General features: G+C 41.4%; 3 protein-coding genes across 11 annotated transcripts in view; 1 reads left to right on the top strand and 2 right to left on the bottom strand.

The window, feature by feature from the left end:
• Positions 1–4,134, bottom strand: part of mark2b (MAP/microtubule affinity-regulating kinase 2b) — a 51,141-nt gene extending 47,007 nt beyond the window's left edge. For all 9 annotated transcript variants that reach the window (XM_051429555.1, XM_051429556.1, XM_051429561.1 and 6 more), the window contains exon 1: positions 2,797–4,134. In XM_051429555.1, coding sequence (XP_051285515.1) covers positions 2,797–2,847 — 51 coding nt within the window. In that variant the 5' untranslated portion in view covers positions 2,848–4,134. The remainder of the gene's footprint in view (positions 1–2,796) is intronic.
• A 5,365-nt stretch (positions 4,135–9,499) lies between these two features.
• On the bottom strand, positions 9,500–14,846 carry krcp (kelch repeat-containing protein). The gene is made up of 13 exons (XM_051429534.1): positions 14,616–14,846; positions 14,123–14,284; positions 13,916–13,997; positions 13,583–13,642; positions 12,958–13,189; positions 12,725–12,811; positions 12,296–12,427; positions 11,997–12,184; positions 11,711–11,907; positions 11,527–11,621; positions 11,338–11,392; positions 10,899–10,996; positions 9,500–10,259 (listed from the first exon to the last, which is right to left on the bottom strand). Exons 1-13 carry the CDS (start codon positions 14,675–14,677, stop codon positions 10,027–10,029), a joined length of 1,683 nt encoding a protein of 560 aa, XP_051285494.1. The 5' UTR covers positions 14,678–14,846; the 3' UTR covers positions 9,500–10,026.
• Positions 14,847–19,958: 5,112 nt separating this feature from the next.
• Positions 19,959–25,636, top strand: cct7 (chaperonin containing TCP1, subunit 7 (eta)). Its single transcript, XM_051375344.1, has 12 exons — positions 19,959–20,052; positions 20,996–21,079; positions 21,201–21,270; positions 21,365–21,471; positions 21,621–21,799; positions 21,969–22,140; positions 22,284–22,448; positions 22,548–22,736; positions 23,125–23,222; positions 23,336–23,468; positions 24,373–24,579; positions 24,738–25,636. Exons 1-12 carry the CDS (start codon positions 20,047–20,049, stop codon positions 24,966–24,968), a joined length of 1,641 nt encoding a protein of 546 aa, XP_051231304.1. The 5' UTR covers positions 19,959–20,046; the 3' UTR covers positions 24,969–25,636.
• The last annotated feature ends 111 nt before the right edge of the window (positions 25,637–25,747 follow it).

The raw sequence follows: 25,747 nt of genomic DNA, 5'->3' as shown, positions 1-25,747 counted from the left end.
AGTATCCATCCGTGACCTTTTGCCTACAAACCCAGTTATGGACACACCATGACCCCAAACTTTTTTATCCACACCTAAATCCCCACTAGGTTCTGTAGGATGAGTTAGGGTGCATTCAGACCGACAATAGCACTACAGCAAAACACCACAAGCCTGTATTGGTACAGGCACGTTGCTAAAGGGTACACAAACAGGGCATACCAGGAAGTTCAGCTTAAGGGTTATTAATCACCAAGATAATGCACTTTGGTTTTATACTCTTTGAAGCCCGGGTGTGCAACAGTGAAAAGTTACCACAGCAGCAGTTTATCTCCGTCTGATCTTCTTCTAGCTTGTGGAACAATGTTGCACACTACCACTACTACCTGACATGTACGCTTGCAAGGATCTGATTAGCCATCACAGTGTGATGGTGGATAATGTTAAATATAGCCAAGTCAGACTTTTTTGATGGGATGTTTTTTTGTTTGTTTTTTTACCAAAGCCTTATGCAGAGGCCATCTTGTTGAATTCAATGAGGAAGTTTGCTAATATTAAAGGTTAATACTCACATGTTTGTACAAGTAGGTGTTATACCAATATGTTCAAAACAAACCTTCAACTATGACATCATCTGAATATGGAAAGGCCCTGTACGTGTATGTGTAAGGCTGCTCTAAAGACTTATATAACCAACTGTATTGTTTATGACCTCTGTTCCAGGTAAGGGTGTAGCCAATTAAGAATATGCATGTGTCACTGTGTGTGTGTGTGTGTGTGTGTGTAGTTCTTTGCCTACACTTACCTACTTACATACCAGTCTAGCTGTCGACTTGCTTTCCTGTACACTCTAATGGAAGCAGTGATCCATTGTGTGAGACAAGCCAGCACACACACCAACACACGCAGTGAGATCATGCTATCAACAGACAACTTCCGTCAGCATTTTATCCGCACAAGAAGTGAAGACAGACTAAATCTTTTAACCTTTGAGTCTCCAGCACCCACAGGTTTGCCTGTTGGCTGGTAAGAGCAGATCTGCATTCTGGTTGGCTGTGCAGCGGCAGTTTACACACCTGGGTTGGGCTTTCAATGTTTCAGGTAGGAAACTGTTTGACAGAGGGTGCAGCTCTTGGGAAAGACTGAAAAGAAAGCATGATTTAAGAACGCTCCCCTTGTTTATCGTGTTATATTCCTATAGCCTTGCTTTGTGTTATTTAACTACTTTTTAACCAAATGCTTTTTTTATATGTGTACAATGGGACTGCATGACATCATATTGCGATGTGATTCACTATTGGTATTTTAAATGATTTATATTTGTGATAAATATGCAAATATAAATAATTTTAAAAATATATAATTAATTAATAAACAAACACGTGTACATTTCCTCTATTTATGCTGATGTACTCATTAAAGCTACTGGCCAACAGCTGAAACATTATATCAAATCCTAACCACAGCTACATTTCTATACTTACAGATACTCAAGCAACACAAATATAGAAATGGGTTAAGCTTCGCACATGCTGACATCAACCAACAGCTACTCTGTCAACATGTGGACACGCAAAATTTCCATCTATCGCTCATAAAGAGATTTTTCATCACAGGATGCTTGTCAACAGCTGTCCAAGTAATGCAAGTCATGGTCTGTATTGGAAACTATAATGGTTTTCATGTGAGCACTTTCCATAATTACAATGAATCTACAGATAAAATTGTTTACAATACTGAGACTGATACTGTAGTCTCGGAAGCAAACCTTCTAAAAATGACTTGCAGAGCACAGCCAAGGGCTTTTTTTTGTCTTTTAAGGACACTACCAAAGTGTTTTTCTACTCAAGTCAATAGAAACATGAAAAACACAATCTTTTCAAATCTCCAGCTCTGCAGTTTTGACACATGTATTCTTGGGATGGTATTTATAGTGTGTTTAGGAGCTCTCTGGCCTCTGGGTAAGGGTCAGTCGTTTTAGGTCAACAGAGGATGTGTATTGTTTGCGAGTGCCTGTACTTAGACTGAACCCAGAAATAATATTTTCAGCTTAACATCTTGGAGCCGATTTTAAAAAACACTTCTGAGTTTAAATCTAAATCTCTTCCAGGAGGCCTCTGGCTGCGTATAATTTATTTAGTAATCAATGAGCGATAGATCTTTATTCTTAGTTTGCACCAAAGAGATTGAAATGATTGTTTTAGGTCGTGCTTGTACTATAGAAGTTGTAAATTAAAATGATTAATTAAAAAATTCACATAATGTATGAAGTGCCCAACAAAAAGTCAACCTTCTTCTTCTCTCTCTCAAAAATAACATTTCTCAAACTTTACTGACTCTTTAAACAGTGGACAGTGTTCCCAATGGCCAAGGGTTAAATAAACAACATTGTCACACATGCACTGTGGTGAATTAATAATGCATCGGGCTATTATGTGGATGCTGGGTTTGTCTACTGTCAGCAACTTAGAATTCACATGGAAGTGGCTGACAGGTTTGCCTGTATCTCAACAGGTCAAAGTAATGAAAAGTGAAGCAGGAGGACAAGCCCCAACACCCAGACTAAACAGAAACCTAAATTTGTTCTTCTATTCTGCAAGGAGTGGGAAATCCAGTGTGAGTGCGTAGGCAAGCTGGTGAATCACTGCTGTGTGGCAAAGACAACAGAGACAGAGAAAAAAAAACAAGGAGACAACCAGAGACTGTGGAAGGCCAAATTGGGCCTCTCTCCACAGCAGATAAGCGTTTCTAACTAAAGTAGACTGGTTGGTAAACATCAACTATAACATTATCTTGGAGAACAGATGTGTATCTTACCTGGCCGGTCGAATTTTCAATGACTTGCACCAGTGGGATCCTTGTTGACATTTTTGAAAGACGTGAAGTTGCCAAAAAAAAAAAGGGAAAGCAACAGTGAAACAAGAACGATTCTTCAGTGTCTATTGTGCATTTAAAACCTGTGTAGTTTATGGCAGAGGGGAATTTCCAAACAGATGTCCAGTGCTAGCCAGCTAGCAGCAGCAGCACCACCACAGATAGCCTGTGAATCAACAAGTTGAATCCCACATCAGCGGCTAGCCCAGTTAGCCAGCTAGCTAGAAACTAGCTAGCAGCAATCGCACGTCCCATGTTTGTCAACAAGCACAAAACAGGAAGGAAAAAAAAAAGAGCAAACGTCTTCTTCAGCTTCGTCCCTTGGTGTGAAAACAAGTCAGTTCCCAATCAGCATTTATCAGCGTCGACGGTGAGCTGCGAGCTAACAGCCTGACGCTGTGACGTTTTGGCCAGCTAGCTACTCGGGCTAGCTCGAAGAAAAGTTAGTCAGAGGTTGAGTTCAACAAGACAGGGTTCAATTAGGTGGCTACCATGCTAACCTGTAAGGTTGCTAACTAATGTCTGGAGAAAGCCCCAACTGTCGCAGAAATGTACTAGCAGTGTTTATCCGGTGTTGTTTTCATACCGCGGGGTCGACGCCTGTTTTCTCTCGTTTCGTGGCAGAGAGGTTTCCCTTCAGGGTTTGAAACCAGCTCCGAGGTCTACAAACTTTCAGGCCAAAGTTATTCCCGGCGAGGTGTCGACCTTCCCAACTCTCACAAAACAATTCAAACTGTTCCCAGTGAGATATCCAGGGTTAGGGTATCCGAACAATAAAAGCAGCACCATGAAAAACGATCACATGGCAGAGAGAGAAACACGAATGAACAGGCTGGCCGATGTTAGCCCATGTAGCTGGCTAATTCACTGTTTCTTCCGAAGCAACGCTAGCTAGTTAGCCTCCGGTCCTGCGGCCGCGGCGGCGGTGACTGCCACACGGCGACCCACAAAACTCAAAATCCACGGAAATCACCGGCGCTCTTCCTTGTGTTGCGTGATTGGAATAAGGTCGTTCACCAGTGCTGCACTGCAGTGTGGCGATAAACCCGTTCGTCCCGTCGCTACACCGACTACTATTAATCCCGACACCAGCCGACTGAACGAGGAATCATCAGGTTGTAAAATCCATTATCGGTAAACTGGGGCTTTCTTGTTAGGAGGTGCGTGTCACGGGCGACAGGGGGAGAGAGGCGAGGAGCTGCGCCCGAGTCCGTCTATGCGCACGATCCTGCCCTGATACCGGAACAAGCTCGCGGCAACATGGCTGCTTGCACCACGACTGAAAGGATCGGGGAGGAGGGAGGGAGGAGGGGGTGAGGGGGGTTCGGTCTGCGCTCGGCTGTACTCGGGTTTTTCCGACCCTTTACTGGTGACCGCGATTCCTCCAGGTTGGTAAATGGCAGGTGCAGAGGATTGTGTGCTCTGTACTCTGGCTCACTGGAGACGGAACCACAGGGGGCACAAAAAGCTCCACGTACACTTGTGTGTCACTTACTTTTTGGTATTTGATAACTTCTAAATGTGTACCACTGAAGTACAATGTGCATTATTATCTTGTGGAGGGGCCCTGTGTCCAAATCTAGTTCTAACTTTGTATCCCAGCCCCCCTAAAACCCACCCATCCATGATGGCTGGACTGATGTTGGTCTACATATAAATAACTAAACTAATGTCGTGTAGTCTTGATGTTGCTAGTGGTGTAAACGATGGAGGGGATTCCAGGGATCCACAGAAAATTCAAGTATGATTAATGAAGGGACCAAAGAACCTGCTAAGATGAGTTTCATTCACAAACATTTGTATGCACACGTACATATCCTCATCTCTCTGGAAACTCCAGTCCTGCAGGTGACTCACGTGTCACCTGGAAGAGTGGCCAGATATTTCTACAATGGAGTCACACAACTATTTCCTTACACCTGTCACACTCTTAGTTTTCTGCTTTATACCTCAGAGAATCCAGTCCTTTCTACATAAGCACAACCAAAAGTAGGTCACGTCAGGGGTCATATATTAGAGCAATGAGCCTGCAGTGATATAGTGCCTTGCTCACAGGCAGGGTGATCTTTGCTGACACTGGGAATCCTCTAGTAGTTGAAGGATACTTTAATAATTATTCCTTTCTTTTGTTAACTATACAGAACTTTGGTGTAAACTTTAAAATTTCTTCCCCATCGTTTTTATCTGAATGTATCAGAGAGCATAGCCCATTGTTAAACTATAGTGTAGTTGCATTGTGGGTCCTCGTTGCATTGTGTCATTTGTAAATATGTACCATAAGTCTGACTGTGACATGCTGACAGCTGGCATAGACATTTTCAAGTTACTTAGCAACAGCCATGGACTGAGGAAGATAAAATGGCTGCCATTGCAAGTGGTGATGTCTGAACTCTGTCAATCAGGAGGGTCCGCAGAGAGTAGTCACCAAATATTCACCATTCGCACAATGCAAGGATGTTATGGAGAAAATAAAAAAGAAATCAGGAAATGAAGTGGTATGAGAGGCTCGTTAGTAATGACTGGGAGAGCATCCAACTGGCAGGATTTCCCGATGAATCAAGGGAAAAATCACATCCCTCATGATGGACAGAGTGTACTCAGGGGTGTATACACAGTTAAATGAGACAAACACCTCTGTTTTCAGTGCATTACAGTGTATTCATATCATTAGTACCCTTGGTACTGCATCCCTGGGCCCCTCTTGTAACTTCTCTATCAATATACACTCAAACTAATCCAAGTCACTTGGCACAATATGTCATATTGGAGCGCGTCCAATTTGATGGAGGATCACAGAAGAGCGGATGTCCCATGTATCGTACAGTATTTTTGCAACCAGCTCTGAAAATGTGCAAAAAAGCTAATGTTTAATGTTTAATGACCACATGACCTCAATGACTGTACAGATGTTTAAAGATTTTACATGAGCGGTAGGAGCAAGAGTCTAGTTTGTTGCTGGGGGAAATGTGCTGAAGTGTCGCCATCTGCAGGACGCCTGAATATATTACAGAGTATAAACTATCTATCTATCTATCTATCTATCTATCTATCTATCTATAAACGTATATCCCCAGGTGCATCCTGACACTATTTCCTGCGGTGTGTCCCATAAATATTTGGATGAAAATGCATTTCTTGGCAGCCATACTCCAATTTTGCTTTGGAGAAGAAATGACACTCTGAGTAGGAGGTTGAACTGCAGACTGTTAATTGCAGCTGATTTGAGGGTATTTTAAGTCTCATTGGATGAACATTAAAAAGCATACCAGCCTTTTTATCTCCAGTCTCCCATCTCAGGCTGCCAAATGTATCTGTCCAGATTGAGGCTGTAATAACAGTTATTTTTAATATGTAGCCAATAATTCTCTCTGTAGAAGCTGGCACCCTGTCCTATACACATCACCAGACTGTTGATACGTTACTGTCAGGCTGTCCCTCCAGCCTCATTTGCATTTCTCTCACAGTCCTACTGTTGGTAACTCTCTGTGGCAATATGCAGATCTTGATTACTGGCGTCCAATTCAAACAGCGTCCAAATTCTCCATCATGTTGTCACATGTATGATCCAAATGCACTGGAGCATGAACCGCCCAGCTGTTACCAGTGATTTCACTTTTGGTACGCCAAATATTGAATTAAGTTTGGAATTATTAAAGCAATTCTTAGAAAAGTATTTTTTAAGGTAGAAATGAGGACAGAAATGCATTTTTTTCTGATTCCTGCTGTCACATTTTAAAGCCCCTACAAGGAACTTTGATATTGTGTTGATTCTGGTGGCCCCTGTGGACAAAAGCGGTAGTGCTTCTACTGTCTCATTTCATTGATTTCAAGAGGAATCCCACCAAATCAGACCTGGTGGCAGACATTAAGAATAACTATCAACAAATAGCCAATTTATAAAAGGTTGACTGTACAGGACGTGCCTTCCCCCACCCTGATTAAGCTGTAACACCAGTTAAAATCAGCATTTGAAATCCAAATAGTATCTAAAGTGGTTGAAATGTTAGCTCCTGTCACTCCAACTTGTGACGGTACAAAGGCAAACTTGACTAAAAGAAACAAAACACCAAGAACATCAACAATCTGCTGTGACAAATACATTGTAACAATGTCCACTTTTATGACCTGTGTTAAATGACCTCCGGTTTAAGGTCTATTCAAATCAGAACATTTGGAACATGTTAGGAGGGGTTGATGAAGATGTACTCGAGATAATCTTATGGGACAGCGGGGATTTGTCTGGAAAAACCCACCCCATAACGTACATCATCAACAGGAAGGAGCAATCTGCCTCGATATAGCTGATCCTGGACAAGAAGTGAATCTTTTCTCTCCGGCAGATCATTCATAGAGATATTATCACCAGAGCACTGGAATAATTACAGTACAGGTGCTCATATACGTCTGCGCTGTAACCTATAAGATGTACTGGACGTGATTATAGAGACAAGCAAGAGAAGCAGAAGACAGCAGAGCACACAAACCAACATAAGATTAGTGAGAGTACAAAGTATAAGGATCATCTTTCTTTTGCCCAATTCATGGCCTAACAGACTGAAAGGGTGACAGTCCTTCCTTTACATGGCAATTTAGTAGGCGCTGACTCACAGCGTGGGCAAAATTAGTGAAGAAGTAAGAAGAGGGGAAAGCAATAGTCTGAATCTGTGCAACAATAACACTAAGTGCAACATCATGTCCTTTAGTAATAAGAGAACTCCCATTAAGTACGTTGCATTTTTTATGATTTGCAGCAAAGGAATCGAGTGGGAAAAGGCACGTACTTACTTGTCTTAAAGGGAAACGAGGAAACTGATTTGTTTTTGGTTGAAAATTTTGAGGAAGCCAGGCTTTCCTTTGCATCACCAGAGGAAATGCCACGAAGTAGGTGAAACCAGCTTCACAGTCTGTTTTCTAGTCAGATGGGAAGCAAAAATCTTCTGTGGGTGCATTTTAGGACAAATTTGATTTTAAATTAACTTCTTGCTTTCAGTCTTTGTCTCATCTATTTTTAAATATCTGGGTTCACCTGCTTCTGCTCCGAGGTAATGGAGGTCTCAGTCACGTCAGCGCTGTTCATCCTACTGCTGGGTCGGATCACGATGATCGTCGTCCTTATCCTCACACAACACAGACTGCAGTGAAGACGACTGATGGTGTTTCCTCTGTAGATCCACATATGCTTTTAAACCCAAGATCTATTTTCACTATGATTGGCATCAGATTACATGTTTCTTTCGAGTAAACTTCCTAAGAAATTAGTATGAACTCACAGACCTGTAAAAGTCAAATCACTGTATTTATTTTGTTGTTATGTATATTATTTAATTTCTGGTATGGATAATAAAAGTTGGCCACACTTTCAGAAAAAGTTTGTGCCTATTGGATTTTTGAGAGTAAAAAAAGTTCTAACTGGACGATTATTAACAATATAAATGAGAACTAATTCTATATATACACTCCCTCTTGTGAAAGAGAGTATATATAGTATATAAAGAGTATATATAGATTAACATGCAAATTAACATCAACATTATTTGCTCTGAAAAAAAGAACATAAGCACCATTATTGACCCGTTTCATTTATCTTGATATAAGTCTTGAAGCAGGTTACTACAGTAGACACTGACACCTCAACAACACAATCTTTAGAAGCAACATGTACACGTGCATCAGATATTAATGTATGTGTACATCTATGTTAGTATAAATTGATAAAGGGAATTTACTTACCCATCTTATTGTGTCAAATCTTTTTTATAAAACAACTTCTTCCAGAGCATGAAATCATGTATAACAATGTCTGCAGACACAAGACCCTCGTCCCCCCTCAAGTGCAATATTTGTATCATTTTTATTGCAGCCTCTTTACTTTCTCAATGTGTTTGTGACAATTAATGTCTCAGTAGACTTGGCTGTACATAATATTTAGTAGTTAATAGTGACTTATCTAATATATGTATCTGTTCTTGTACTTGCTGCTGTGACACCTCAATTTCCCTGAGTGGGATCAATAAAGTTTATGTGATGTTTTATTATGTGATTTCTGCTCTGAGGGGATGAACAGACATGGAAACATTTACAGCTTGTTTCTTACATTAAATAAGAGGGCATTAACTGACTTACTGAGCCTCCTGTTACCAAAGAGGTTGGCTGTATAATCCACTGAAAATATTCAAGTTAAAAAACAGTCACATTCATGACACCATTATCAGCGATTCAGCAGGAATGAGGATAATCCCTCTCGAGCACCACTAATCTTTTATTAAAACGTCTGCATTTAGCTCGGGCTCTTTGAAGATAACATCAGTACTCTGCTATTCTGACATTAGCTCATGTTAGTGTTGAGTTACCGGGACAAACGGGATGTGTTATTAATGGGCCTTTCCGTTTAAAGTATCAAACCTCATTTAAATTACATCAGTTTGACACTACCGGGTTTAAAGTACACCTTGCTGTTTTATGTCAGACTAAAAAGGTGGGTTAATTATTCTGCAAACGGAAAAGGTCATCTAAGTTGAGTCTAAGTAGGTTAAACTGCCTCTGTGTCTCCCCACATGTGGCTTACTTTCTTTATAGAGAGGTCTCTGAGCAGAAAAATGAAATGTCAATTTAAAAGGAAGATTATGTTTAATAAGACAGAAAGGCAGAAAATCAAATGTTTATTATTAGGTAAAGACATAAACCAAGTGCAAAATGGAACAGCACAGAAATAGAGATTTTATTTTTTCCACTAAACGCAAAAGTTTTGGAGATGACGACAAAAAACAGTGTCATGATTTTGAGCATAATGAATACAGCTAAAGCACTCGCAGCTATCCAGAGGCAACACGTTCCACATATCAGGGCTACTGTTAGTCCCAATCATTCATTCATTCAAAAATAAAAATATAAATTTTACCTGAGGATGAACTTGAACAGCTTTAAACTATTTACATAAAAATTAACTGAGGAAACTTATTTGTTTAAAGGAATCTAGCATTTGAGATCTGTATTCAAGAAAAATTTTAAAATGTAAACCCCTTTTAAAAACACAATAGAAAGAAGAGAAGGCTGAAACAACCAAAGAGAGACAAAGACAAACTATATGAATATAAATAATAAAGAGTCTGTGGGGGTGTTAAAAGAGATTCACATCCAGTCAGGCAGTGAGGATTCACCTCTGACTCACTCTCTTTAAATAGCAGCGAGCAGTTCCTCCACAGCGACAGTCGTCAGGTCGGAGTAGAAGTTGCCCTCGTTGTCTCCGCCTCCGAACACCAGCAGGGTTCTGCTGACGGACCCCGCGTCCGCGTCTTCATCCTCCTCTGAGAAGTGGTGGCGTACGGCTGTCTCCATGGTGATGATGGAGTGCCCCGCCCTGGGGACGGAGAGCTGAGGGAGCGTCACCTCCGTCCAGCTGTTGGTGTCTGAACCGTTGAAACAAGGACAAAAAGGGATTAGTGAAGTCAATCTGGGGAAAAAAAGGACCAGCAACTATTTTATGTTTTTTATGAGATTTATTCTAGTTCCAACTTCTCAAATATTATTATTATTGTTTTGTTCAATTTGTCTTCTATGACAGTAAACTGAATTTATTTGGGTGTTGGATTGTTAGTCAGACAAAACAAGACATTTGAAAGAGTACTCTACAGGCCCACCATATTCACTGTGTACTTCACACATTCTTTTTTACACTCAGATTTCACTTTATACGAAATTACAAGTAATAACGTCAAACCATTAGTCGATCAACTGAAATGTTTAATAAATCATCAGAAATTCCAGCTTCTAAAATGTGATGATTTGCTGTTTCTCTCCATCACTGCCAAATTAAATATATTTGGGTTGGGTTCTTCAGACAAAACAAGCACCCTTTAGACGTCACCTTAGATCGAGACACTGATGGACTTTTTATAGACTACAGAATCAACTGAAAAATAATGGACAAAATAGTTGTAAGCGAGCCCTGTTAGTATGAACCAATAATTCCCCTGAAAAACACCCAGACAACAAAGCCTCTTCCTCAACATGTACTTTGTAAGTGTTTATTACGAGCGGCCTCTCACCTATATCAAAGATGAAGGTGTCACTGAGAGCGTTGTTTCCGTTGTAACCTCCGTGGATCAGGAACTTTGTGTCTGAGAGCACAGCGCTGCCGTGCCAGCTGGAACACACACGAACGCACACACACACACACACAGATTAAAAGAGCTGCTAATGAGAGTTGATAGTGAAAACAATTCTCGATACCGTTGCAGATATAAAATCTGAGTTTTGGTGTTGATACCACAAAGACTTTCAAAGACTTATCTTGAGGAATATATGTGTTTCTTCTTTTTTATGTATTATACTTGAGCTAGAGACTGCTGAGGGAGGACAGGAAAGGGGGGAGGAGAGAGAGAGAGAGAGGAGAGGGGGATGACATGCAAGGGCCACAGGTTGGAATCTAACCACAGCTGCTGTGGTAAGGACTCAGGTAATGTGGTTGTGTGTTTCGTTGTGTACCTTCGAGGAGACGGGCCTTCCCCAGTTGTTTTTACAGCGGAAAACTCCATCAGACCTGAGAAACACAAGAACATTTTCATTTCAATTATGAATGCAGTGCTACACATTTGCACCTCTAACCAGATATATGTGCCTCGTGTATGTGTGTACAGTTAGATCTGTGTGCGTGCCAGCTGGTGTGTGGCTCACCAAGATCCAACATGTACATGTCATTGTAGCAGACAGGAGTGTCCCATCCACCGAATACATAGATCTTCCTCTCCTGCATCACACATGCAGAGTGACTGGAAGAGAAACAAAAGGGAAGGATGAGAAAATGAAGTGATTGAATGTGTGTGAAAAGATGACTGACATTTGGATCAAACCATCTTACCCTGAGCGGGGGGAGGGTGTGTCGCCTGTGACAATAGGCTGGTACCAGATGGAGAGGTTGGGATCGAAGATGTACAGTGAGTCGCTGCAGCCGTCGGGCTCTGGGTTTGGACGAGGAAACACCCCACCCAGCACGAACAGTTCACCTCGAAACAGACTGCAGCTGTGGTAGGCCAGAGGAGGAACCTTACCTTGAGCCTGGAGGGGGCGAGAGAGGGGAGGAGGATGTCAAGAAAGAGGACGAGCAGCAAAAAATCGGACTTATGACAAGCAAAACTCACACAAACCTCCACCATGGTCCACTTCCAGCTCTGCGTGTCAAGGATGTGAACGTCGTTGAACCACTTCTTGTTCTTAGAGCCTCCGAACACAAATATCCGCCTCGAGTCCGGGTCGTAGATGGCTGTGTGGCCGATTCTGGCCTCGGGTGTTGGACCCTCTGCCAGAGTCTCTGCTGCAACCCAGGACATGTCCTCTGTTGGACGGAGACAAGAACACTCTCGTGGACAGCACAGGAAACTAAAATCCCCTTAAACACAGTGGAGCCTGATGTGAAACAGATTCCAAAATGTTGTTCATGACTGACCGGTGCAGAGCTTCCACATGGGATCTTTGCAGAACTGCATCCTGGCCCCCTGCCCTCCAATCAGGATAGCTGTCTGAGCATCGATGGGACACAGAGTCTGACCCCAGCGGCCTGATGGGCTGACCAGCGGGGCTGCGGGAAAACCAGAGATTTGTTATTTCAGGTGTTAACGTCTCACAAACATTTCAGAGACAGCAAACTCAGAGTTCACACCAGATGCCGATATCGCTGAGGTGTTGATTTGATGCTACATTCCTGCACTGAACACTTCTCACTACTTGAGAAACACAAACAGGAAACAGCATTGTGTGAACTCAGGTGGGCGATGTGCATCAACGTACCAGCTATGGGACTGAAAAGTGAATAAATATGACAAGAACAGATATAAAAACAAGTAAAATGGTATGTAATGTGTATGCACAAACTCACCGGTCTGCGTGGGAGTCTTGGCCTGCCTACTCTTCGTCCTGGCTGCACTCTGTGGAGGCGTTCTTCCCACAATCCCCTGCGCCTCTCCTGCTCCATTAGGTGTAGACAGGAGATTTCATAGAAGGAACAGTACACAAAGAAATGCTTTACTCCTCCACACCGAGCCACGGGAGTGACTTCAGCTCTAATTATCATTAGCAGTACCACTCGCTCAGGCGTATTGACTCTCTCACCCGTTCCCTTCATCTTTGTTGCATCTCCTCCGCTACTGAACAGCTTCTGGGCCCCCTTGGTTTGACCTCTGGGTTTTCGCACAGGCGTGGTCTTCTCCATGCCACCATTTGGACACACGTTCTCTTCTTCCCCTCTCTTCGTCATGTTATTCTTGTCACCGTCTCCCTCTGACATTTGCTCTCTCTTCCTCTTGCCGTTGAGCTCCCGGGCTGCGAGGGGAGCCATTGTGTCCTGGGACAGTCAGAACAGTCAGTGTCATTTATCATTCAGCAAATACTGAACTGGGAAGTTATCAGTAATGTATCATTCATCTGTGGGTCAGATCTCTGCATCAATATTTAACAGCCATAATAAGAAAAAATGAAATGGATGAACAGATATCTCTTCTGACATTAGCCTCAATAGACCAGAATGCAATGCTGCAACACAAACATGCTGGGCTTGGAAGGGGAATATGACACTCCGCATAACCATTAAGTTACTGCCCATTCTGGGTCGCTGAGAGGCATTGTGGTAAATGTAGGAAACCACAAAAGTAATTGAATATTAACAAAAGTATAAGTATATTAAATGTTAAAAATATGATACTAGTATCAGTAACAGTACATCATTCACACAGATTACCTTCGGTGTGTATTCCTTCACAGCCAGGATGAGCTCTGGTTCTGACCAATCTGCTTTTACCTGAGGGAAAAAGTAAAGACAGACTTTTTAAAATCAATAACTAAAAAATAAATCTGTTTACCATGATGAGTAAATATTGTCAATTTACCCCAAAATTGATTTTTTAAATAAAAGACTATAAAGGATATATTGAACTACTAGGGTATGCTGTGTTATATTTCCATACTTATTGTGGCTTGGCTATTATCTGGAACAACAGAATAACTTCTTCTTCTTATTGCTGTTTGTTTGACTATCCCCGGTCCTGAATCTGAAGGTTTGTGTGATATTTACCAGGTTTCCTCCTTCCAGGGTAACAGTCAGTGTGACGGTGTCTGTCCATGTCTCCTCTTCCCACTGCTCCCATGACAGACACCTGGAGGAGATAAGGTGTCATTAAATCTGATTATTGATTGACATGATTAGATGACAGTGGGAGACAGCACCCAGGGTTATCCCAACAGAGTCAACTTTTACTTTATAAACAAGCAGTCAACCTACTTGTTGTATGGAGTCAGCTTTCCGATAGTGATGGGCATCCGGTCAGCATCGTTGAGCTCCGCGTTGGCGCAGATCCTCTCTCCCCACGGCCCGCTGCTGAACAGCACCACCTGCCGGACACTCGGGGGAACTGCAACAGACACCCTGCACGAACCTTCAGCACTGACATGGAGGACAAAAACAAATAAATAAGTAAATATCCTGTCTCGTATTATCCAGATAAACTAGCATAGAAATGGGAAGGTATTAATGGTCATGTGTTTAATATATAAACATCCTCTATGAACGCAGATAATTTGGAGAGGAGCAACAGATAAAGTTTATGACTGCTTACAATAATAGTTAGTTAACAACGCTTGAGTTGAGGTTCAGCTACATTACTCACACACACACACACACACACACACACACACACACACACACACACACACACACACACACACACACACACACACAGCTAGCTGACGTTAACAACATTAACACTTCATCGTACCTCAGCAGCCTTTGGGGCGGACCGCTGACTCCAAACACCGCATAAAGTCCGAAATCCTCCATGTTCTCGTTTTCCTCCAGCAGAGACCTTTAATGTCGCAACTCTTCCTGCTGTTCTACTTTACTTTGACACTTTGGGTTTTTAAAACGTCAAAACAACGTTATCGTGTCTGCGTTGCTCCGTTCAACATCTCCCGCCACAGATCCGTACAGTATCTAAACTCCGCGCGAGTTCTCGGTAGGAGATTGTGAGCGCGTGTTTTGTTGTTAAGAGTATCTGCATGGGTGGAGTCTGCGCTGTTTACTATACAGAACTGTAGCTCCGCCCATGCAGGACATGCTGATGACATATCGAGCACACTGCATGCTGTAACTAAGACAAGCCAATCAGAAGCCTGGAATCAGCGACGCTGCAGGACGTAACAAAAGCTGCGTTCAAGAACACCTGTCTTTTAAATTAGGGACTATTTATTTATGTCTTGCACTGCACTAAAGCACACTATTTTATCACGTTTTATTCCATTTTATTGTATTATTTTTAATTGTGTTCTTTTATATGTACATGTTTGTTTTAAATATAGTCTGAATAGTGCTTTACAAAACAAAACATCTTACCATAAAGATACATCACATCATCAAATAGAATTATCATTGATTTGTTTCAGTGGGACTATTTACACATACACCAGGAAAAGGCTTCAAATCTTCTACAAATATGAATATTACTCCATGTGTTATTTGGTCTATTTGATCATAGTACACAACAAATGATTTTAGCTACATCCCAAATGGTAGATTAGTCTGTTCCAGGAGTATGTGACAAAAACAGTCCCCACTGTTTGAGGTGACAAAAAAAAGCAACACACAGAACTTGAAGATCAAAAGCACCTATGAAGTGGATGTTAAAGGCTCACAGGATGCAGGAGGGTACACTGCATGCATCGGGTTCATGTCATTTTCATGCAAATCTACATGGCATCTGTCATGTTTCTGAAGGCAGCCGCTTTTTCAAATGAACCCTCAACACTGAGCAAACAGTTGGCGAGCACCAGGCTGTGTTCAGAGGTCCACTCACACTGACAGGTTTGTCACAGATACTTTACTGTACGTTCATAATTCAAAGATAAATTGTCGATCTATCTACAGAGGGAAAAAAAGAAAATAATGAACCTTAATCTCTCTGTTTCTCTCTGTCTTCCCCTGCAGTATGAACAGATTTGCTGTAAACTCTTCTTCCTCAGCTTCAGGGTATTACTGGACAGAGTGTAAGACTTATGAGGATGGTTCTGGCAAATTAGGTGGACCTTCGGCAGGCCTCCTTATCCTTTTGACCTCCTACTGCTTTGAATTCTTTGTTGGCACCCCAGCAAACCTCTGGCTCATCTCTCACATCCTCAGGAGAAGGTAAATATTGTCTAAATATTTGGTGTAATGTAGTGACATAGCATGTACAGAACAAATCCCATAATGCATCCTTGATTAAATGTTAAAACAATAAGAAAGAGCCTTATTTATTCATATTCTCCTTGTTAATACCAGTTCTTGCTAAACTTAATTTTCTTCTTCTTTTTCTTCGTCTTGTTTACTAAATTTAAATGTAAAGGTCAAAGGTTTCCGGGGTCCTTCCTGCGGACTTCTTCCCCCTCCACCTGGCCCTCACCCAGCTGCTCTTCTACCTGGTCTTACCTTCATTCTTTGCCAACCATTTTCTGTGGCAGAGTAACGCTCAGATGTCCATGATGACGTTCCTGATCGCGATGGTGCTCATCATGAAGCCGCTGCTCCTCTGTCTGGTGTGTGTGGAGAGGTATATGGCTGTGGTGCGACCCTTCGACTATCTACGGTAAAACACACACACACACACACACACACACACACACACACACACAGAGAGCATTTAAGTGTAAAAGCCATAAACACACGAGACCATATTCATGATGACTGGCAGCTTCTGTCTCCAGTGGTACATTTACTCAAGTACTCCACTTAAGTACAAATGTAAGGTACTTTCTTTTACTTTATGCTTCTGGTCCACTACATTTATCTGAGAGCTTTAGTCGGTAGTTACTTTAGTTTACTAAAGTTTACTAGTTAGTTTACTTTACACATTTTTAAAGATTTTGGCACTCAAACATACAAAGAGCTTAGAAAATATGTTATGTCATAAGTTGAAATACCCCAAAATCAATTCATTAGTTGAGTAGAAAATAAATTGCCATCTATTTTGATAACAAGTCATTTTGCCTGTAAAAACGTTTGATGCTTCCAGCTGCTGCTATTATTTTTAATAATGTTAATTTATTTCTAATAATTTTGAGGTTTGGACTATTGGGTGGACAAAACAAACATTATGAAGATTCACTTTGGGCTCCGGGTGATTGTGAAAGTTACATAACACTGTCTGTCTTTTCTGTATGTAAAAAAGAAAGAATGGTGATAAATGTGAGATATAAAAACAGTTACAAAAAGTGTGGATGAGACTGACGCTGGTTTACAGGTTGTTGTAAGTAGGATTACAACTAACCATTGTTTTCATTATCGATTACTCTCCTGATTATTATTTTTCAGATTAATTGATTAATTGTTTGGTCTATAAAATGTCAGAATTCAAGGTGATGTCTTTAAATGTCTTGTTCTGTCAGTCCAAAGCCCCAAAAAAAACTCCATATTTGAGAGGCTGAAAATAGCATTCTATGTAATCGATATCAAAATAGTTCAGTATTTTTTTTTCTGTCAACCAATAATCCATTAGTCGACTAATCGTTGCAGCTCTAGTTGAAAGTAAAGTTTGATCGGACACTGACTGCTCCTAGCAACCGCTAGTGCAGCTTCAGTGCAGTGAAAACCGTCTGATTAACAGGTTTTAAAACGTAGCCCCCCAAATTCATGGATGTGCAATAATAAAAAGCTGCTTTAATGGTCAGTTTTACTATGTTTATATGTTTATAATTAAAATTCAGACCTGAAAAACTTGTATCTTCACTTGCAATGCACTATATGAAAGTTCTGACTTGATTCTAAATGCAAAGTGGTTGTGTGTTTGAAACATGTGGTACATAATGTGTGACTCTCTGCTCTCTCTTCCCTTCCGTCCAGGTTCAAGGCACATCGTTACAAATGGGGACTGTTGGGTGTCTCATGGGGCATTTATGTCCTCATGGCTTCAATTTCTCTTGTTAAGCACTCTAGCATCACACTGTGTGTGTTTTTCCTCCCCGTTCTAGCCATAGACACATTCTGCTGCCTGTCTGTTCTCAAGACGTTAAGGAAACCTCCACCGGGTGATGAAAAGATGACAGAGAAGAAGAAGAAAGGGGGGGACACAAGAGGTCAGGTAGGGAGAATGGAGGAGGGAAAGCAAGAGCAGAGCAGAAGGAAAGAAGGAAGGAAAGAGGACAAGGTGAAGAAAAATGAGAGAAGCACGCCGAGGGGAAAAGGAGAGATGAATTCCATGAAGAGAAAATCCTTCATCACCATTTCCATCATCCAGGCTGTCCTCACACTCAACTACCTCCCCTTCATCATCACCCTGCCTATGGAAGGACTCGTTCCAGCTCAAACACTGAAGTGTCAGTACCTGGCCATGGCTTTAGCTGCTGCAACCAGCTGTGGCTACCTGCAGCCTCTGCTCTACCTGCACAGGCTGGGCAGGCTGCCATGTCTGACGGCACAAAACACCTAACTGCATCACTAATATTGTCTCTGTCATTTACAGGCTGCAGTGTTACAGTAATTACTGTAAGTGAAGTCTGCTTCGCTCTAGATGTTTTGTTCAGTGTAGAATTGTACAATGTAGATAATGAGGTCGAAGCTCACCCAACTTTTTGTACATTTTACTGTAAGTTTTACTGTGAGTTTATGTGTAGACCATGATGCCAAAGATATTCTGATAATTAGTTTAAATAATTGATTTTATTAAAAGGTTTGTGTCAAAACACATTATACTTTGTGCCTTTGTGTCCACATATATGGATGTGTCCTACATATTATTTGTCACCTATAATATATAATAATAACTATATAGTTTGTTTCATTAGAGGTTCACATAGTGTGTTTTATCTCTTCTGTGTAAAGGGACAATAACTATGAGCTTATGAACCCAGAAGGTTGTAAGGCCGGATGTTTTTATTGCAGAATAAATGTGGGACTCAAATAAAGTAAAACTAAATTATTCTGGTGTTTCAAGAGGCATTTTAAACTCTGATTAAAAAATAAAAAGAACTTGCTCCAACTTGCCTTGATTGCAATGTTATTTATACAATATGAACAGAATTGAGCAGGCAAAACATACCTGAATCCTTTCTTCTGCTCTTGACGCAGGGAAAATAAAACAATTTGGAAGTCAGAAAATCAAAACAATTATGCAGCTTAATTAAACTTGTTATCTCATCTACTACAGACACACAGTACAGTCGGACCATTGCACTTTGAAGAAATGTACATGTTCAGAACTGTGTGTTCTGTTTGGTCTCCATCACAGTATGCAAAGTCATTTTCATGAGCGCATGCAGACATGAAAATGTTGTCACATGTCGTGAGCATTATAGCCTGCCAATAACAACTTTCCACACAGCAATGCTTTAACTTAAATGAGGTGTCCTTCAGAGAGTTTGCCTAATATAAAATAACCTAATATGAATTTGTTTAACAAAAACAACCAAAGCAGTGTCATTGTTGTGACAACACAAAAACTCAAAAGCTTGCTCATGGTGGGTCTTTAAATAATTGTATCTATCTGAAAAGTGTCCTGAGATAACTTATAACTCATAATGATTTAGGGTTTGAATTTAATTTGATTGAAAAAGTTTTAAGAAACAATTATGTTAATTATGATGTGGAGCCACAATACACATTTACCTCCCCAGTGCAACAGTTAAACCAACTAGTAGTTGTCAGTAGTTGTACAAAGTATTAAATATGAAATGAATAGACATTATACAAAAATGATTTGTATAAATTGTGTAAAATATATAAATTAACCAATAAATAAATGAAAAGAGAGATTTTTAAAATGTGACATAAATAAATAAAATAAAAAACAGACTTCTGAAAGAGGTCATAATGAAATAGAAATGTAATTTTAACTGAACTATGAAATAACAACATAAATAACAACTTGAGTTTGAATAATTTCTTTCTCTATGTCACATTTTATTGGTTCGTCTGTATGTTTTAAACTTTCTTCACAACGTCCTGTGTATTTATTAGATATTGAACCCTTTCGGGCTCCATACTAGCGATTTATACGAACTCACGAGAGGCTTATTGATCAATGATTCTGTGATTTATGTCACAAAATGTGTAAAATAGAAAGTTCATATCGTTGAAAAAACGTTGCGTCGTGTTCTTGAACGCACCCCCAACAGTGCTCGCTTTCGAAAAGCATTGTGGGATTGAATGCCGGTGGAGAGCTTCTCGAAGGAACTGCAAAGATGATGGTGAGTGAGTTAGCATCCGTGCCCCAAACTCAAGAGTATAATCCGTGTCCATCCTTCCGTTAATCAACAAGCATTTGTATCTGGACTACTCTTAGTCTAGATTACTGCCATTTGGCGGCGTTTGGATGCAATTATTTCTGTGAAAATGATTTTAAAAAGAGTTTGTTGTTGGGTAAACCGTGTTAGCCTCCTAGCATTAGCCAGCAGCAATGGGCGTATGCGATGCTAACTGCGATGTTCGCTTTTATTATTGATAAAAGATAAACTGCGCTGAGCTGGTTGCAGTTTGAACTGTTTATTTAGGACACTTTGTTTTAAGTGTGTGTCTGTTATTAGTCTTATTACCGTCAGTCAGCTCATTATAACTCAGTTAGCCGCTGTTTGTGGAGCTTCTTTGTATGAGCAGCCGGCTAAAGAACAAGTGTCGCTGTTCGGTGCTACAAGAGCTAACCCGGACTACCGACTTCAATGTGTGGCTCGGGTTATGATGTGTAATCAATGAGCTGAATCAGGAGCAGACAGTAAACAGACATCCGGCTTTATGACTGTCACACAGCTGCATGTCTGATGGGTAACAAAAGCATCAGTACCGCACTATGTCTGTATCGATACCTTAACTGGTGAAACCAATAGTATCGATAACTAATGCACTGCGTTGGTACAGTAGCTGAGAGATATATAGATATATAGTGATGTTATGATATAAGACATTCATATGATATCAGTAACATTGAAGTGAAGCTCAGCAATAGTTATTTAAATTAACTCCCTTTTATTTACTCTTCACATAATAGTATTAATTAGATAACCAGCACACACCACTTCAGTTCACCTGACTTTAAATTATTGGTTTGGGTTCAGCTCTCTTAATTTCATCACTTCCTTACCTTTCCCCTTTCAACCATCCCCTCCTCTCTCTTCCTTTATCCCTTCCTCTCTCCAGCCCACACCAGTTATCCTGCTGAAGGAGGGGACAGACACGTCTCAGGGCGTTCCCCAGCTCATCAGCAACATCAATGCCTGCCAGGTCAGAAGAACCTCTCTTCTCTCCTTTGTTTGTTTGTTTGTGTTTTTTTCTGTGAGCTGTATGTGTGTGTGTAACTTAATATACTTTAAATCTTTCTAAATGTACCTTTTTCTTTTTCCAGGTGATTTCCGAGGCTGTCCGGACCACCCTGGGTCCCAGGGGGATGGACAAACTGATGGTGGATGGCAGAGGTGAGGAGACAAGGATTGATTGATTGATTGATTGATGAGGGAAAAGATTCCAGGATGAATTCATTTTCACCGTTGGTTCATTGTGTTTTTAAAGGCAAGGCCACAATCTCCAATGATGGAGCCACCATCCTGAAACTGCTGGACGTGGTTCACCCTGCAGCCAAGACCCTGGTGGACATCGCTCGCTCCCAGGATGCTGAGGTGAGAAGTGTGTGTGTGTGTGTGTGTGTGTGTGTGTGTGTGTGTGTGTGTGTGTGTTTAAGGTTTGAGGCAGTTTCTGTTTCAATTTAAGGGAGTTTACTGACACTGACGATAATGTTTTCATAATCTTTCCTTTGTACCATCCTCAGGTTGGGGACGGCACCACCTCCGTCACTCTCCTGGCCGCCGAGTTCCTGAAGCAGCTGAAGCCGTACGTGGAGGAGGGTCTCCACCCTCAGACCATCATCAGAGCGTTCCGCACCGCCACCAACCTCGCTGTCAGCAAGATCAAGGAGATCTCCGTCCCTGTGAAGAAAGACGACAAGCAGTAAGTGCTCGCTTTCCCCGCACTCATTTATTCACGTAGCAGCTACTTAGCATTTAAAGTTTGATCTATTCAGTATATACATTTTATATTCTTAGATTGTAGTTCAATTGAGCTTTTAAAAAACGGTTTAGTTGTGCATTTTCAAATGTATTTGTCTGTATCGTCTCAGAGAACAGAGGCAGCTGTTGGAGAAGTGTGCAGCCACAGCCCTGAACTCCAAGCTAATTTCTGGTCAAAAGGCGTTCTTCTCCAAGATGGTGGTGGATGCTGTCATGTCTCTAGACGAGCTGCTGTCTCTGAAGATGATTGGCATCAAGAAGGTCCAGGGAGGAGCCCTTGAGGTTTGTATATATTCCTCCCAATTGAACAAAACCTGCCTCTGAAAAAGCCTAATATAAGATATGAAAGAAATGATTGGGTTATTCATGGAAAATTTGGGTGAAGAAATGAAATCCATGGATGTTTCTATATTTACATTTTACAGGAATCCCAGTTGGTTGATGGAGTTGCATTCAAGAAGACCTTCTCCTACGCCGGGTTTGAGATGCAGCCTAAACGCTACGACAATCCAAAGATTGCTTTGCTCAATGTGGAGCTGGAGCTGAAGGCTGAGAAGGATAACGCTGAGGTCCGCGTGAAATCTGTGGAGGTATGAAGACCACAACATAGCAGCAGTTTGTCAAATAAGTTCCTGGAAATGTCCGTCTGAAATTAATCTTCTGTAATTTCTTTTTCCCCTTTTCTGCAGGAGTACCAGGCCATTGTGGACGCAGAGTGGAACATCCTGTATGACAAACTGGAGAAGATCCATCTGTCAGGAGCCAAGGTTGTGTTGTCCAAGTTGCCCATCGGTGATGTGGCCACCCAGTACTTCGCTGACAGAGACCTGTTCTGCGCTGGCAGGGTGCAGGAGGAGGATCTGAAGAGGACCATGATGGTAGGACACACACACACACACACACACACACACACACAGACGCACACTGAATACCTCACATCTGCATTTGAAGGATGAAGCTGGATGACTAGATTACTTGCCACAGTTATTTAGTGTTGTGACAGGTCAACAAAAACAGATAATGAATAAATAAATAGAGTAGACTTTTAGTTTAACTTTTAATAAACAACTAAAGTAAAGTGTGATATTTCAATTCAATGTTATTTTCCATGAAATTACATTTTGCTCAGTTTTTAAGATAAGCAGTTATTGTCATTACACTATCTCACTTAGTGGTGTTACAAATGATGTATGTATTATTGACTGAGTCAAACACTTGTTTCTTATGTTAGAATGAGCTTTAACGTGTGTGTAATGTGTCCTCCAGGCCTGCGGCGGCTCCATCCAGACCTCAGTAGGTGCTATGACAGACGATGTCCTGGGACAGTGTGAACTCTTCGAAGAGGTCCAGGTTGGAGGAGAGAGGTAAGACGAGATAAAGTATTTTGTCCGTCTTATTCAGAGAATAACGCCTTAAGAGTAAACTGTGCGTTATGACTCTGTACGACTGCTCACGCCCACCATGTCTGTGTCTGTAGGTATAACTTCTTTAAGGGCTGTCCGAAGGCGAAGACGTGCACCATCCTCCTGAGGGGCGGAGCAGAACAGTTCACAGAGGAGACGGAGCGATCGCTGCACGATGCCATCATGATCGTACGCAGAGCCATCAAGGTCAGTTAACACATGGACTGTGTGTGTGTGTGTGTGTGTGTGTGTGTGTGTGTGTGTGTGTTGTGTGTGTGTGTGTGTGTGTGTGTGTGTGAAGGCTCATTACATATCGCTTTTAGGAATACACAGTTATAAATTAACAGCCCTTAGTGTTACTGTTGACTGGTTGAGTTGTTATAAAGATTCAGGAGTCTGAAAAATCGGCTTACTTCATTCACAAATGTATGAAACTGTTAGCATTTGATACAAACCAGTGAGATTCAAATTCAGTTCAGATTTTGTTTTACATTGTTCATCTATTCTATTATCTAAGTGTGAGTTTTTATTGACCGAAGCTAAATTGAGACATCGGCCTGTGAGGCCCATTTAGGTATATGCATCTTGAGTCTGTGGCCAGAATAACTGAACATGATCCAACATTTTCAACAATGCTACATGGGTGCAGAGAGAAATAAAGCAACTTACTGTCAGAGTTGTTGCCTTTTACCAGGCAGGGTTAGCGTTAGCTGCTAAAGCTCATTAGCTGTGGATGTGGATAATATTAATCTCAGTGCTCTTTTATTCTCTATGCAACTCCCGCAGTATGATATTTTAAAAACATTTTATAGGGAAGTGGATAAATGGGAACTGGGAACCTAGCAGGAGAGGGCTGTGTCACATGAACACAAGAAACTACAATTACATTTTTTGACCCAAATCTGTTTAATATTTGAAGAATTTTAAATGAAATTTGGTTCAGACGTGGTTTTAAATCAACATAGTACTACATCAATATTCTTTGAGAATCCAAATTAGTTGGTTGATCTGTACGTTATTTATTGGATCTTGAAGCTCAATTCACTTTAATTTGTCAGCCCATCTCTGCACACTGAAAGCAATGAGCTGACTTTACTTAATCCATTTTCAGAACGACTCCATTGTAGCAGGCGGAGGAGCCATAGAGATGGAGCTGTCAAAGTACCTGCGGGATTACTCCAGGACCATCCCTGGGAAACAGCAGCTGCTGATCGGAGCATACGCCAAGGCCCTGGAGATCATCCCCAGACAGCTGTGTGACAACGCCGGCTTTGACGCCACCAACATCCTGAACAAACTGCGAGCCAAACACGCACAGGTAGGAAATGAAACACACATGCTCACCTAACCCTATACCACACTTTGAATACAGCACTCGGCATTATGGAACTTTTATGGTCTTCAGTTTTAGAAGTGGAACAGGAAATGAGGTCAAATACTCGGTTTGACTCTGCTTTATCTGTCATCTCGCTGCAGGGTGGTATGTGGTACGGCGTGGACATCAACAACGAGGACATTGCAGACAACTTTGTCGCCTGCGTCTGGGAGCCGTCCATCGTGCGGATCAATGCTCTGACGGCGGCGTCAGAGGCAGCCTGCCTCATCCTGTCAGTCGATGAGACGATCAAGAACCCACGCAGCTCTGCAGATGGACCTCCAGGTGGCGCTGGCAGGGGCAGAGGCCGCGGGAGACCCCATGCTCACTAAGAGAAAGCAAGAACAAAACCTCCTTTTAAACCGGCCACTAAAATCCAAATGCAGATTAAAGATTGAGTCTTCAGTACTGGTCAGGTTAGATTTAAACACAAAGTTGTTTAAATGTAGCTCGGCATGTTTGACCTGCATTTGGATTTGGGTTCCAGATTAAATGAGGTGTTGTAACCAGTCAGACACGTTGCAAACGGCAGGCGTAGTGAATCAAACAGAAGGGGGAGAAGGTGAAGTTCATCTTGCAATTTCAAGACAGGTTCTTTAGACTTTGTCAAAGATGGCTGACATTTCTTGTGTTTTCTTTGTCACCTGTAGTGTTTTTTCTTACTGAAGCTTTGACTCGTCAGTTTAACATTTCAAGCACTGTATCTTTCCACGTGTTGCCATTTTACTGAGAAGTGATATTGAAATACAAGCAGAATGAAAGCAGTTCCCCCCTTTTGATTTTGAAATAAACACTCCTGCCCCCTCAAAGTCAGCTCTTCCTCTCTGACCTGAAGCCTTTCCATCCTTCTAATCTGGTTTTGTGTTATGTGACAAACTGATGTGTAACATGAAAAGTAAAGCACTGATAGGATGACGAGCAGTTCTGAACCATTCACTTGTTACGCTGTGTGAAACTATTTATTGGACCATTCTCATCAATAAATTCACAGCTGAAATCATTCTGTTGACTGTTCATATGTGTGTTATTTTGAATGGAGTCAAGGGGCAGAAAAGATTGATCATTGTGTATCAATATATCAGTGGCAGAATTAGTGGATTAAGTGAATTAT

The sequence above is a fragment of the Dicentrarchus labrax genome, unplaced genomic scaffold, assembly GCF_905237075.1.
Source record: "Dicentrarchus labrax unplaced genomic scaffold, dlabrax2021, whole genome shotgun sequence".
Classification (NCBI taxonomy): Eukaryota; Metazoa; Chordata; class Actinopteri; family Moronidae; genus Dicentrarchus; species Dicentrarchus labrax.
This window is presented reverse-complemented; position numbering and strand designations above follow the sequence as displayed.